Source organism: Rhinolophus sinicus, linkage group LG01 (assembly GCF_036562045.2).
Source record: "Rhinolophus sinicus isolate RSC01 linkage group LG01, ASM3656204v1, whole genome shotgun sequence".
Lineage (NCBI taxonomy): Eukaryota > Metazoa > Chordata > Mammalia > Chiroptera > Rhinolophidae > Rhinolophus > Rhinolophus sinicus.
The window spans coordinates 60641411-60655721 of record NC_133751.1 but is presented as its reverse complement, the minus strand read 5'-3'; the positions used below and the strand labels follow the sequence as shown (position 1 = coordinate 60655721).

General features: G+C 40.4%; 1 protein-coding gene across 1 annotated transcript in view; it reads right to left on the bottom strand.

Moving 5' to 3' along the window:
- Positions 1-13291, bottom strand: part of HACD2 (3-hydroxyacyl-CoA dehydratase 2) — an 88145-nt gene extending 74854 nt beyond the window's left edge. The window contains exons 1-2 of the mRNA XM_019738944.2: positions 13088-13291; positions 10573-10690 (exon numbers count right to left, since the gene is read on the bottom strand). Coding sequence (XP_019594503.2) covers positions 10573-10690; positions 13088-13242 — 273 coding nt within the window. The 5' untranslated portion in view covers positions 13243-13291. The remainder of the gene's footprint in view (positions 1-10572; positions 10691-13087) is intronic.
- Positions 13292-14311: the final 1020 nt, after the last annotated feature.

Below are 14311 nucleotides of genomic sequence, written 5' to 3'. Positions count from 1 at the left end.
TTAAAATAGTCCATATTAAAGAAATCCAGTAAGAGCTATGTCTCCACCAATGTAATTGAAGTCTGAACAGGAATCTCAAATCTCCTGTTACATATTTTCAATGTTTCATCGCTTTTACAGTAACAACACTATTGCACTGAAATCCTTTTCAACTAAATATGCAAGCTGGAAATGCTGTAATACTTACTGAACAGAATGTGCCAAGCAAACATATTACTCAATTATTTTGAGATGATATCTTTACTTTACTTAGGTTCCCTCTTTATACCAACTGTGGTAGGCAGATTCTAAAGATAATTCCCCAAGATTTCTGTTCCTTGGTTATCCAATTAAACACTAATCTAGATACTGCAGTATAGGGATTTGGGACTTGAAGTCCCAAATTAATTGATTTTAAAGTATGGAGATTATATGGGTAGGCCTGACCCAACCAGGTGATCCCTTTAAAAGCAGTTTTCTTTGCTGGTGGAAGAAGGGGAAGTCAGAGATATTCAAAGAACAGGAAGGATTCTACAAGCCACTGTTGGCTTCGAAGATGAAGGGGGCCGTATGCAAAGACTAGAGAGCAGCCTCCAAGAGCCAGGAGTGATGCCAGCAGCCAGCCAGCAAGGAAATGGGGACCTCAGATTTACAACCATGAGGAAGAGGATCCTGCCAACAAACAAAATGAGCTTAGAAGGAGATTCTTTTCCAAAGCCCCCACAATGAGCCTGGTTGACACCCTGATTTCAGTCTTGCAGGACCCTGAGGAGAGAACCCAGCTAAGTCCAGCTTCCGACTACAGAACCATGAGCTAATAATAAATGAGTATTGTTTAAAGCTACTAGGTTAGTTATTTTGTTATGCAGCAATAGAAAACTAAGACAACAACCATCTTCTAACTTATAAGCTTTTTGTTTAATTCTTCATGAACATTTTTTTAGTATTAATAAGTACTACAAAACTATCAATTTCTATTTGTAGAGGGGTTAGCCTGGGGGAATATGCGAAAAGTCAGGGGGGATGCAGAACAAATCTTCGACTGTCTCAGACATTGTAAGACATCTAGTCCGCAACATCCCTATCCATTGTGGCGATCAAAATACCCTCACAATTTTCCCAAGTGCACTCTGGGGCTGGGACTACTCTTCTTGAGATCCACTGAAAATCAGTGAACTAAAATAAGCATATTTCATTGGAAAAAATTTAGAAGACTTGCCATATTCAAAATCTCCCTTGAAAATGAGTGGTAAATGGCTCTCTCCTCTTGAACTCTTACATTTCCACTTACTGGCAACAAGTTGTAGTATTAAAATTTAACCTCAATGTTGAATGCCATTTTCCACCAACTGGTTACTTGGAAATAATTTTTTTGAAAAAGATTCTAAAATTTGCACTAAGGAAATTATTTTTCTAAGTTACCAACAAATTTGTTCAGTTTCATTTTTTTTAAGACTTCATTTTTTCTGAAAGAGTAATTTTAGGTTCACAGCAAAACTGAGAGGAAGGTAGAGATTTCCCATATACTCCCTGCCCCTCGACACACGCATAGCTGCCCCCATTACCAACATACCCACCAGAGTGGTACATTTGTTACAACTGAAGAACCTACATTGATTGACACATCATTATCACCAAAAGTGCATAGTTTACATTATGGTTCACTCTTGGTGGTGTATATTCTAAGGGTTTGGGCAAATGTACAATGACATGTGTCCACCATTATAGTACCTTACAGAGTAATTTCACTGCCCTAAAAATCCTCTATCATCCTTCAATTTCATTTTTAATCCAAGGAAAAACAACAAAGCCCAAAAAAGTTTAGCAAATCTCGAGAGAAATAGGAACCAAAGCAGCTTTGGAGACCTCAGATATAGTTTATGGACTTAATGTGATTTGGCAACAGTGAGTTCCAATCTCTTTCAACTTAAAATTCCAAACTTTTTGAAGAAAAAAAAATCTGACCAGCCCAGTTTGGACCAGATACATGTATGCACCCCTAGACCAAGAAAGGTAGTCAGGGAGTAGAGGTCCAGCAGCTACGGGTCCAGCTGCGAGAACCGGGGAAACTTCCAGAGGACAGGATCTCCTGAGCTGGGCAGCTCCACAGGGCACGCCTCCTGCACCCCTGTTCCTGGGGAGAGGTCCACAACTAATCCGAGTTACATGTACCAGGATTTGGTTAGTTTTGAAAATTATCATACTATACATGAGATTCCATTTTTACTTAAAATTTACCTATATACTAACATGTAGTCTTGAAGGACAGACACCAAAATGCTAACGGTGGTTATCTGTAGTAGTGAGCTTATAACCGAGAATGCATTTTCTTCTTTTTGCTTATCTAGGTTTTTTCCACAATGAATATATAGCACTTAAGATTAAACACCTTTCCCCTCTCCTCTGGTTTCTTCAAGAAGGGTTTTCTCCCAAATACGTATGGTCTCTTTCTACCCTTTAATCACTTTATTCAGGGAAAGGATGACTCATCTGAGCAGGACATGTGGGAAGAGTAAAAGTGGTGTGCTCAACCCTAGGGTTTCCACAAAGGTCCCCAAGTTCTCTGGCTCCCTTCATGCCACCTTGGCCCTATGGCCTGGGGCAGGCTAGGTGGTGAGTCTAATTCTGGAGTTCAGTTGGCAAACCCTTTTTCCTACACACTAACGCATGGTCTCCAGCTAGGCCTTTATCACCTTAGTGATTCTTACGCAACTCCTCTGAGTTATTTCTCAATGTTCAGAACTAAGCTAGAAACCAGGGCTATTGATTGGGCTCTCTCAGACTCCAGTCCAAACTTGTTTTGAAAGTCCTTTTAAATCAATTTTTTAAGGAGGAAATGGGTGAAATTTCCTTAATTACCATGGCTTTCTCTCTGTCAATTTTACCTTTCTTGCTATATTCAGCTTTATAACTTATTAATTCATTATCTGCTTAATTTTCACATGCTGACAGTCACATATTGAAGCCTTACAGAACTTAAAAGTGGGAAAAAACTTAAGGTCGTCTAATCTGGCATATTCACTGCAGATAATGGAGGACCAGAGAGGTTAAGATCAAGTGGCAAAACCAAGTTTTAGTACCCGAATTACTTATCTCCAAAGTTCTTTTACATATACTGTGACACCTCTTAAGTGCCATTCTACTTACTTCTATAGCATTTCTGTCAGCTTTTCTATAATTTGCCCATAACTAATTCTACCAATGTGTGTCTCCCATGTTTCTTCTGCACAACTAATTGTGAACTCTGTTTCTCTTTGGCTTCTGCTCTGAAATTGACTTTATCTCAAGCTGTGACTGGGCTGTCCTGCTTTTCTTGTATGCTTGGTCATGGGAGGCTGGTTTATCCTTTAGGAAGCTTTAGTCAGTCTTTTATTTTTTTAACTTTTTACCCCCTTCTTCCGCCTCCGCCCCCCCAACTCCGGTTCAAGCCGTTGTTTCTCAGTCTAATTATGTAGGACACAGCTACCTGGCCCATGCTGGTATTATGTGCCTTGTGCTCCCCCCAGGCTGAGGCAGTCAGTCACCAGTCATAACCAGTCATCGGTTGGCTGCTCACAGCAGCTCACGGCAGCTCTCGCTGGCGGACGGCCGCTCACGGGTGGCGGCACAAGGTAGCCCACAGCAGATCACGCCAACCTCACAGCAGCCCAGCTCCAGGGAGAGCTGTTGTTCACAATCTTAGCTGTAGAGGGCGCAGCTCACTGGCCCATGTGGGAATCAAACCAGTGACCTTAGTGTTAGGAGCATGGCGCTCCAACCACCTGAGCCACCGGGCTGGTGGGCAGGCCCTTAAGTCAGTCTTTCACAGGCAACGGATTGTTGAATTTTGTTTTTAAACTAGTAATCATCACTATACCTTTTTATTTTAATAAAATGAATGAGTCTACGTGCATAAACATTAGAAATGTGCATTTCTGCTATATTCAATCATTCGACAGGTTTATTATTGCTCCTGTCTTTTCCTTTTTCTAATTTAACAGGATTTCTATAGCAGATGTAAGATTCTGTACTTTACTTTAAATCAAAAGATAACCTATCTGACTATTTTCTTCCTTTCTCAAGGAACTTTTTAATCTTATTTTTCCTGTTAATTTTTGTTTTCTATTATATTTTATTATATATTATATAGCGTATCTTTTTTAAGATTCACAAAGTGATAATGTAAACACACATTAAAGTATGTAGAGTAAAAAGTAGAAATTATCTTTTAGTCCCAATACCACCCCTCCAGAGGTAAGCACTAGTAACAATTTAATATGTACCTTCTATACCTTCTCCAGTATCTTCAATTTGCTTTTTTTCTACTGACTTTTCTAGTATGAAAATATCGGCATAATTTATTATTCTCAGTATTTTTGTCTTATGAATTAAGTTTATAAACTCTGGAGTGACATAAAATTTTCATTGTTAGGTTTGCTTACTTACCCTCCTTCCCTTCATGCTACCCTGGTAAAATGTGAAATACCTTATGAGATTCCACATGGACACCTACCTAGCAATATGTACCCTGGTCTAAAACTGTGCTGTCCAGTGCAGTAGCCACTAGCCACACATGCTTATTTAAATTTAAATTAAAAATAACTAAAGTTAAAAACTCGGTTTCTCTGTTCCACCAGCCATATTTCAAGGTCTCAACAGCCACACGTGACTAGTGGCTACCATAACCAACAGTATAGATTGGGAATGTTATCATTGCAGAATGTTCTATTGCACAGTTAAAGACTTGGTTAATTTTATTTCTTTATGTAACAGTTAAATATCTTTTGATAAGATTCTTTCAAAGTTTCATTACTTTTTGTAACTGTTTTCAAAATATCTCCATCTGTAGGAAATTGCATGGTCTGATATCCAGGAACCTAATGCTTTCTCCTAGTTTGTTGTGGATTTTTTTATTCTTCAAAGACTAAGGACTCAAACTGTTTTACTATTACATTTTAAAACCTTCTCTTTTCTGCTGGCAACCACTTATCTTTGTTTTAAGTTTAAAAAATTAACAAACAGGTCCCTAGAAAGACAAGGGATTATTTTTTCTTAAAAAATAGCTCCTAGATGGAACTCCACATACTCTCAATGCAGAAAAGTTTTCTACAATTTTTCCTGATTATTTATCAGTTACACATTCCAACCTTTTCTACTTCTGATAGCCTTACTTTTTGACAGGTTGTATACCCTCAATCCAGTTTCTAGATACATTGGTTCTATTAAATTATTATTAGTCTGTTGAGTTTCACTATTTTTCTATATATTTTTTCTGTTGTTCAGATAATCAGTCATGCATTAGGTAGTGCACCAACACATAATATCTCTGATGTGCTTGGCACTACTATTTTGTAATGTTCTTTTTTACATTTCCAATGGTGAACTTTGAAAACTCCCCATGACTTCAGCTCTGTAATCTATTTTATCTGAGACTGTAACTGGGAACTCCTGTCTTTCTTGAATCTTTAGTACCACCTATTTCTGTGCACTAAGGCCTCCTCTCTACCCTGACTGCCACCATCAATATTTTTAGCTCATTTTTCTTTCTTTTTTTGTTTTTAATTTCAACACATTCCTTTCTATAGCCACTAGCTGTCTTACCTCTTTGAATACCATAACAATTTGCTTCTTTGCTTAAGTCAGCAATCAGTGAGGGCTGTGTGGGTGGGTTCCCATTTCTCACAGGCTCCCTTTACATTTCCAATGTTGTGACACTTATTAATTATATCCAAGTTCTATTTTCCCTCTGGTTTTCAAGTTGTTTTTGAAGCTGGTTTGTCTAGGTTTGTTGTCATTTCTGTCTATGTTAGATATCTCCACTATGACTTGCTTTGCTGACTTTTCAGAAGTCTTTTTTAGAGGTTTGTTTTCTTCAAACACGTCTTCAGAATAAAGGTAGTTTAAAATGTGCATATAGCTTGTTTCAAAGGTTCCTTCTTAAAATTACTATTATTGGAAAATCAGCATTTTTTCAGGAAGAAAAATATTACAGATGATAATTATGGCCACAGATGAGTTCACAAAAGCAAACGTAAGACAAGCTACCTGAAGTACATTATTGCATTAATAACAACAGAGCCTAACGACCTAGTATCTCTGTGGGAAAAAAATCATCTAGTATTACAATAAAACGGGCAGGAAGAAAAGATGGGAGCCCTCGTCTTATTAAGGATACTTCAAATTGTTAAGATTTTATTATATTTAAGAGAAATATCCTAAATCAGTTTCCTGAATATTTCATTAAAGCATTTGAAGTGAGTTGAGAAGCAAAGCATGAAGAATTAGACCAGAACATCAAGATGGGGCTTTAAAAATGATAGTGATGGTTGGATAACATAACAAAAGCTGTCTTCTCTCCTTCACTGCTTCTCCAGAACCAGTTCTGGAGAAGCTCACTTTAGACCCAGCCCTAGATCAACTAGAAAAAGATCACAAATAAGACTGGGTTCCCCCCCCCCCCCGTTTCTTATTGTAGATACAAGGGGTTTCCGAGCAATAGATCTGGAAGGGGATGGGAAGGAAAGGGAGTTGCTATGGTCCATTAGCTATTTCAAAACGGACAGTGGTAGGTAAGTGGTATATAGTGATGCACATATGTTGAAGACAGTCTTTATCAGTCTCAACAATTAATGTCTTTGCAGAATTAATGTCCCGTTGAACCACTGGAATCTCACTGTCAATCAGAGAGGCACAACCAACCACGAGTGTTTGAAAGTGTGTGCTATGATTAGTCTTCTGTTAACTAAACATATTCAGAATTCTAAATTTTCTCAAAAATAATTTTAAATTGCCATAATGTAGCATCAATCTACTAACTTCTAATCTTTAACTTTAACAAAGTTTAAGAGTCTGTCCTTATCCATATCATGGATTCAAAAAAAGAATGAAGTAAAAAAAACCAAAAACTTATCCACAGCACATTATAGATGAATGGCATTTTAAAAAAAATTGAGATATAATTCATATACCATGAAATTTACACATTTAAAGTGTACAACTCAGTGGTTTTCACTATGTTCACAAGGTTGTGCAACTGCTACCACTATCCAATTCGAGAATATTTTCATCACTGTAAAAAGAAATCCTGTCCTCTTTAACAGTCGTTCCCCAAAGTTCCTGGCAACTACTAATCTTTCTATTTCTATAGATTTACCTATTTTGGATATTTCATATAAATGAAATCATACAATATGTGGTTTTTTTGTGCCTGGCTTTTTTCACACAGCATGTTTTGAAGATTCATTCATGTTACAACATGTACCAGGACTTCATTTTATGGTATGGAGATACCACACTTTGTGTATCCATGATGGCATCTTTAAAATATATTTTTGCTACATATGTTAATTAGCTCTTAGGATTACTCAACACAACACACACACTGTATTTGTTCATATACTCACTACCTGGCCACAAGATTATCAGTATTTTACTTTGTCAATTTATAAATCATCTCATACATTATCATCTTTGTTGTATTGTGTCTCAGTACTTTGCTAAATACTTCTTGGGCTTTCCACCTAACATACCCCTTTTCCGAGATATTACCCCTTCCCTCCAACTTCTATACAGTTAACGTGCCTTTGTTCCTTGGTACAGGAGATTGGTCCAGCACTGACTCAAGCTGGATAAATTAGGCCCTTCACTGGGAATGAAGAATTGGGACTGAGATTCTGTTTCCCATTAGCTACAATCTCAGGAGCTTCTCTGTAATCATTGTCTGCCATGTAAACGAAGAAACCAAAAAAAAACTAGTCTGCAAGAAAACAAGAGAGAATCAGAGACAAGGAGAAAGAGGACAGCAGAGATAAGAGTCTGAGTCAGAACTCCTGGGTTCCCTGTGGTGCCCCAGTCCCTGACTGCAGGCCATTCCTAAGGCCCAGCCAGCGGCACGCCTGTCCTTGGATCCCATGGGGCAAACTATACCCTACAATGAATCTCCCTTACTGTGTAAGTTAGCTAGGGAGGTTCTGTAATTTCCAGCCAAGGCTCCTATTATACTCATCTATACAATAAAGAGTTTAAACTTTTTAATTAGCAAAGGCTCACCCTCCACAGCACCCGTTACAGTGACTCAAACACATACATACTTATTTAAATTATCACCTGGAATAATTTGGAAATTTATCTATAAAAAATACTCAAGACATTCTTGAATGAGCATGTACAAAAAAGCTAGGGTTTGTGTCCATTTGATAAAAAGCTGTATTACTGTAACACCAACTCAATAGATGTTTGCACCCTTTTTGCAAAAAATCATTTAATTTCCTCAGAAACAAAATCGTCTTTTTGTATTACACCACTACATGCCCTTTTGCACTTGCTTGGCAGATGTTTTGAAACCTTTTAAAAAGCAAAGTGTTCTATTTCCTAAGATTTGAAGTTTCTTGGGAATAACCTGTGTTTGTTTTTTAAGCAAACAGCCACAGAAACTACTAAAGAATAACATTTAGCATAGTGATATAAATGAGTAGCTAACCTCCCTGCATTCATTTTCTCCTCCTATAAATAGGCTATATTGTCAAGCACTAATAGTTCCCATAAGGATAAGCTGGTAAGACGGGGGACTGTAATGTTGGCACTACATCTTTCATTTTGAGATTTGGACCACTAGTATAATTAGATTTAACAAGTGTAATTTAACTTGGGACTTTTGGAAAGTTCTTGTTTTTTCTGCCTCCTTTCCACCAAACCTTAATCATTTAACTACACATTTACTATGCAGACCAGTTTCCATAGTTCTGTTTACTTGACTTGGGAGAGGTTTTTGCATCTGTATGGGATCCACTCCTATTCCTGGGGTAGACTGGCCTCTGGAAAGCGCCTTTTTCCTGAGATTGCCTGACCAGCTTCTCCTTTCCTTTGTTCTAACTCCTCTAGCATGTCTATAAAACCTTTCGACGGGAAGGCAGTCTTCATGACAAGCAGTCCACTGTTTTCCCTTAATGCTGGCATTTTGGAATAAACCTGCTTTTCTTTCCACCAACCTCCCCTCTTGAGTTGTGGCTTTCCTGCGGCAAGCAGCTGGACCTTGCGCAGGGTAAGAATTTTAAAAATGAGAAAATGAGATGAACAAGAGATAAATCACTTGCCCAACTTTAGAGTAATTTGGTAAAACCAGCAGACTTAGAATAAGGATACTCGGACTCTAGTTGGAAGCTCATTTCATCATACCATCTACTGACAACATGTATGGACAGTATTAAATCTGCTTCCTGAGAGAAAAAAATAAACAAACCATAATTTTCTGCTTTCAAATGAGAGGGTGACAGGTTGAGGCATCACATCTCATTTCATGAAGTGAACGTTTTTTGTTTTTTTTTCCCTTAAAAATCCTCCTGAATGTCATGATGAGCTTGCCCTAGAGGCTAAGTGAAAGGAAACAGAATACCAGATCTCTTCAACCTAAAGGTTTTCCATCATAATGAACTATGGCAGCTATTGACGTTGTGTGCCTAAAGCTATACCCATTTCCTCTTTCCATTAACAAAGTGTATACCATATTTCCAGGAAAATAAGACCTAGCCGGACAATCAGCTCTAATGCATCTTTTGGAGCAAAAATTAATCTAAGACCCGGTCTTATATTAATTATATTATACCTGGTATATTATATTAGACCAGGTCTTATGTTATAATAAAATAAGAGCAGGTCTTATATTAATTTTTGCTCTAAAAAACGCATCAGAGCTGATTGTCCGGCCAGGTCTCATTTTTGGGGAAACAGGGCAGTCCCCTGGCTAGAGAGTGGGCGTGTGTCCTACACCTGCCTAATCACTGGCACGAGGGATTAGTCTAGGAAGGCCAACCAGAATCCTTCTCTAGAACTGTGACAGACACTGAGGAAAACAAACTCCCTTCCGGTTTCCTGCCCAGTGGAGAAGGCAGACTGCAGTAGGAGAGCCTAGAACCAACATTCAGTGAGAAAGGGAAGTAAGCACAGATGAGCGATGGAAAGCGTGTGCTGATGTCAAATCCTTGGTTCTCATTCCTGAGCGGGTTCCTTTGATTTTGTAAGTTAAGTCTGTATCTTTATCAACTACAGAAGCCAGTAAATTCCTTTTTTGCTTAAAATACTTTGAACTGGGTTTCTGTCACTTGCAAATCAAAAATCCTAACACATACTGACCCCAGGAGACAGGATTGGAGATACATTAACACAGGGAAATTTATAAGCTTTTGTGTAATTTTTTTTTTTTTTTTTTTAATTTGGACACCTTTCAATAGGCTCTACCGTTTCTAACATCTATCACTCCTGACATCCTACATCCAACAATTTCACTGTTTCCATTATATGCCTGGCCCGTGAAAGCATCTGAGTTTGCTAACACTTCCCTAGAGTGTCCCTAGAATTTTAAAAAATTCTTACATGAGCTTGTTTCATATGATTTCCAACGGAAGTTGAATGTAAAATATCTTCCAGATAATAAAAAAAAAAATTAGATTTTACTTTATCTAGATCAAAAAGATAGTCTAGGTATGAACCTTATAGTACGCTGAGGCAAGTTTTCAAAATTTAAAGCAAATCCAACAGATATGGCGACTTCAGTATAATTTCGTAGCATGTTTTTTTATTGTGTAACAATTGAAATCAACAACAAATCTCAGGACCTACCTCCAATAAGGCTCCAGTTTGGAAGAATTTCAAAGGCTTTTCAATGGAATAATAAAGACTATGATAGCTACCCTTAGCCAGGTATGCTCTGACCAGACCAACTGCTATAACAAGCCACCTAAGAAAAAGAGAAAAAAGAGCAATCAGGAAAAAGGAAAAAAAAAGGTAAGTAGGATGTAAGGTAATAGCAACCAACAAATATTGCTAAAGGTGACCTCAAGAATCAGTGCCCTGGATTTATCAGCCATAGCTCCCAGTGCCAATGCACAGAAATGTTGCACCATACAGAGTGCTCTGCAAAAGCACAGTGGCACCTCACCCATCTGGAGCTCGGCTTTTTGGCAACACTGCCTGTTGAGAACAAGGCCAAAATGAAGGGAATAAGCTAAATTGGTCCTTGAGCAGCTAAATTAAGTGCCAGAAAGTCTAAGACAAGAGGGGGAAAAAAAAGAGTGTTAAAGGAAAAATTTAAACTGTGCAGTTAAAAGGTCTGTAATACTAAAAGGGTGGAGAGATGTTTTAAACTACTTTTACAAGTAGCTCACTGGAACTTACCCAAACCTAAAACTTATCCTTTTGAAATTGCAAATAAAGTAAGAATAGAAGGTGGTTTTCGTTTTGTTTTTAAGAGAATAAGATTGTTTATAGCTGAATTTCCCAAAATCAATTCTGTAAAGAAATCCAGATCAGTACAAAATGCAAAACAGGAAAGCACTCAGGCATATCACTGTAAATGTTAAATTTGCTTTACTGTCCTCAAAAATAAATCTCAGGCCCTATAATTTTTTAATGTAAGTTCCACGAAACAAGTGAACCTTTATTAAGGTCGGTCTCCTTGAAGGCAATAATAGATTTACCTATGTGTATAATTTCAACTAGGTAATGGGGTATGTATGTGGTCTATGTTATTGCTAGAAACTGTCATACAAAAACATCAAACAAGCGTCTGTAAAAGAAATGAACTCCTTCATGGTGTAACTGGTCCAGCATTAGCAACCTAGGAAAAAAGCTTCCTTAATTCTCACAATCCCCATTTCTCTTCCTGTTTAAGATATCCTCTCCCCACCCTTCTCTATGTTCATTGCCCAGGAATAATGACTTCTTTTCTTCTTCCCCAAAGTACCTTAATATCCCTTTCCAGAGCCAATGTTCTCACAGTGCCATTGCTAAGGCAAGAATTTTACATATAAATAGACTCCTGAATATTCTTTCAAAATCACTGTGACTATTTATGGGATAAGGAAAACTTGCATATGTCAAATTTCTTCAATGGCCCACATGTCAAGAGAAATAGGTGCTAGGTCCAGATATACTCAGTAATACTGACAAGTTCTGTGACCTCAAGCGAGTAACAACTTCTCTGAGCCTAGGTTTCAACACTGGCCATTTCTAATACTAGCAATAAAGCCTATGATCCTCCCAAGATATTTGTGATATGTTTAAAAAATGGGCACGTCGTGGGGGTGTGTATATATACATATATTCTTATATTAGCATATATTCTGAATTTTGCACCCCACCAATGTATTACCTATTGTAAAAATAAATAAAAACGGATGTTCACTACACAGTTCTTACAACTTTTCTGTATGTTTGAAAAATTCTCTTAATATTAAAAATGTTTTACAAATAAATAAAATTAAAAAACACATAAAAAGTCTGATCCTGTGCTCCTCCTAACCAAAAATCAGGGGATCAAAGAATTGGAGGAAGCCTGGAGATCCCCTAGCCCAACTCTTAAGTTTTACAGATGAAAACGCAGAGACCAAGAAAAATAAAGTAATGTATCCAAGGTCTCATGGCTAGTTAGTGTCAGAACTAGAACTAAAAACTCGCTATGACAAGGGATGGACTGAAATGAGGGAGAAACAAGAGGGGTAAAGCTCATTTGGTGAGTCTATTCCCCTCTTCCCCGGTAGGTCTGCCTTCCACTCCAGGGCCTTCCCCACCCCAATCTATCCAAAAAAAAAAAAAAAAGTCTAAACTCATCTACAGCACACCTCTGCTCATGTCACTGGTCAAAAACTTTGAAAGCTTTTCCATTACCTTTCAGATTATAGCTCAGCCTGGATTTTGAAAACAGCCGCCTAAATAAATGGTCACTATGCAACTACAGTTTTTTCCACTCCCCTTGGGGGAAACAGGTCGCCATTCGTGACCGACCGCCAGGGATCGATCGCCGGACACACGGCTCCCCAGACCCGGACCTGTGAACAGCCCACCCGTCCTCCCAAGGCCCTCGGACCTGCGCCTGGGCATCCTCCCCGTGCCCCACTGGAGTCCCGAACTCCAGCTCGAGGCACACCCGCTGCCTGGGTACTTGCCCAGTCCCGTGTCCCTGGCAGGCACCGGGGCCGTTCAGCGCTCGGCTGCCCTCAGCGCCCAGGTGCCCGGTCCCAGACGCCGAACCCCGGGACTGCGCTGCGCGCGGTGGGCTTGGCCCGGCCCCTCCGCCGGCCGCAGAGCCCCTTCACCGGCCAGGTTCGCTGCCCGCCTCCCTGAGCCCCAGCCTCACCCCGCCGTCATCACCACATTGTAGATGACCAGGTACGCCGTGGCCAGAGGCCCCGGGCCCTTCTTCTTCCGCGCGCCGCTGGCTTCGCCGGCCCCGGCCCGGCCCCCGCCACCCCCATTCCCCCTGCTCGCTGCAGTTGCCGCCGATACCGCCATGTCAAATGCCGGGAGCCCGCTCTCTTTGCGCGAGCACCACCGCCGGAACTAGGCACTGCGAGGGGGCGGTGGGAGGGACGAGGGAGGCGGGGCGGAGCGCGCGGGGGCGGGGCCAGGGACAGCGCCCACGGCGGCCGCCATCTTGGAGAAGGGCAAAGACGCTCCCTCGGCTCGACTAAATCGCCACCGCCATCTTGGATCAGGGTAATCACCGCCTCTTTTGCGTCCTGGCAATAACTTCCGGCGCCATCTTGGGTTAGGTTGCCGTGTTGCCTGTGGCCACTCATTAGGTGCGCTGTTTCTACCATCTGGATGCTTTATCGTCCGTGTCTATTCTCTCTTCTTTAACCTCCGCCTACATGTTGGGTCAAGAAAATGATGCTTTCGTTCTCTCGCCTCATGTTGACTTCTCCCAAAGGCCCTATCTTCACATGTCTATATGCGACGGAGTAACCTGCCATTTTGGGTCAGGGCAACTGATGCCGATTTCGCTTCCCATCAACCCCAGAGGCGGGCAAGGAGTATCTCCGCCGAGTGCCTCTGCCCGTAACTGATAGCCAGGTGGAAGGTTCATTCTCTGAAGGTGTCTTCCCTGCTTTTTGATTTTAAGTCACTAGTACAGTGGAGAAGATCAACGAGTAGTGTGCCCCTTTTACTGTCTGATGCAAGTCACCCGTGTAGCCTAGGAGCCAGGGTCAGCGGTGAGAGCTTGGAGAGGGCTCCAGTGCGTCTCCAGCCCGAAACTGACTGGGTTCGCCCGTCGCTTCAGCAGGACGAGGCCGAGGCTCTTTAGACGGTGGGCTAAGGGTCAGGTGTGGAGTGGAGTGCAAAGCTTTACACCCACAGTGGCCCAAAACAGAGGGACGTTGGCTTGCATGGGAACCTGCCGGCGGAGGGAAAGCCGGACCGCTTGTGTAAACTGCATCAACCCGCTGACCCCACTTGCCATTCACTGCTTTGTCTTAGGGCATTTGTAATTTGTAAAAGTCCTCTACTGTCAATTTTCACACACCCAAACATCTTTTTAAGTGAATGACTGCATATATATGGTGGTATAAAGTATTCATTC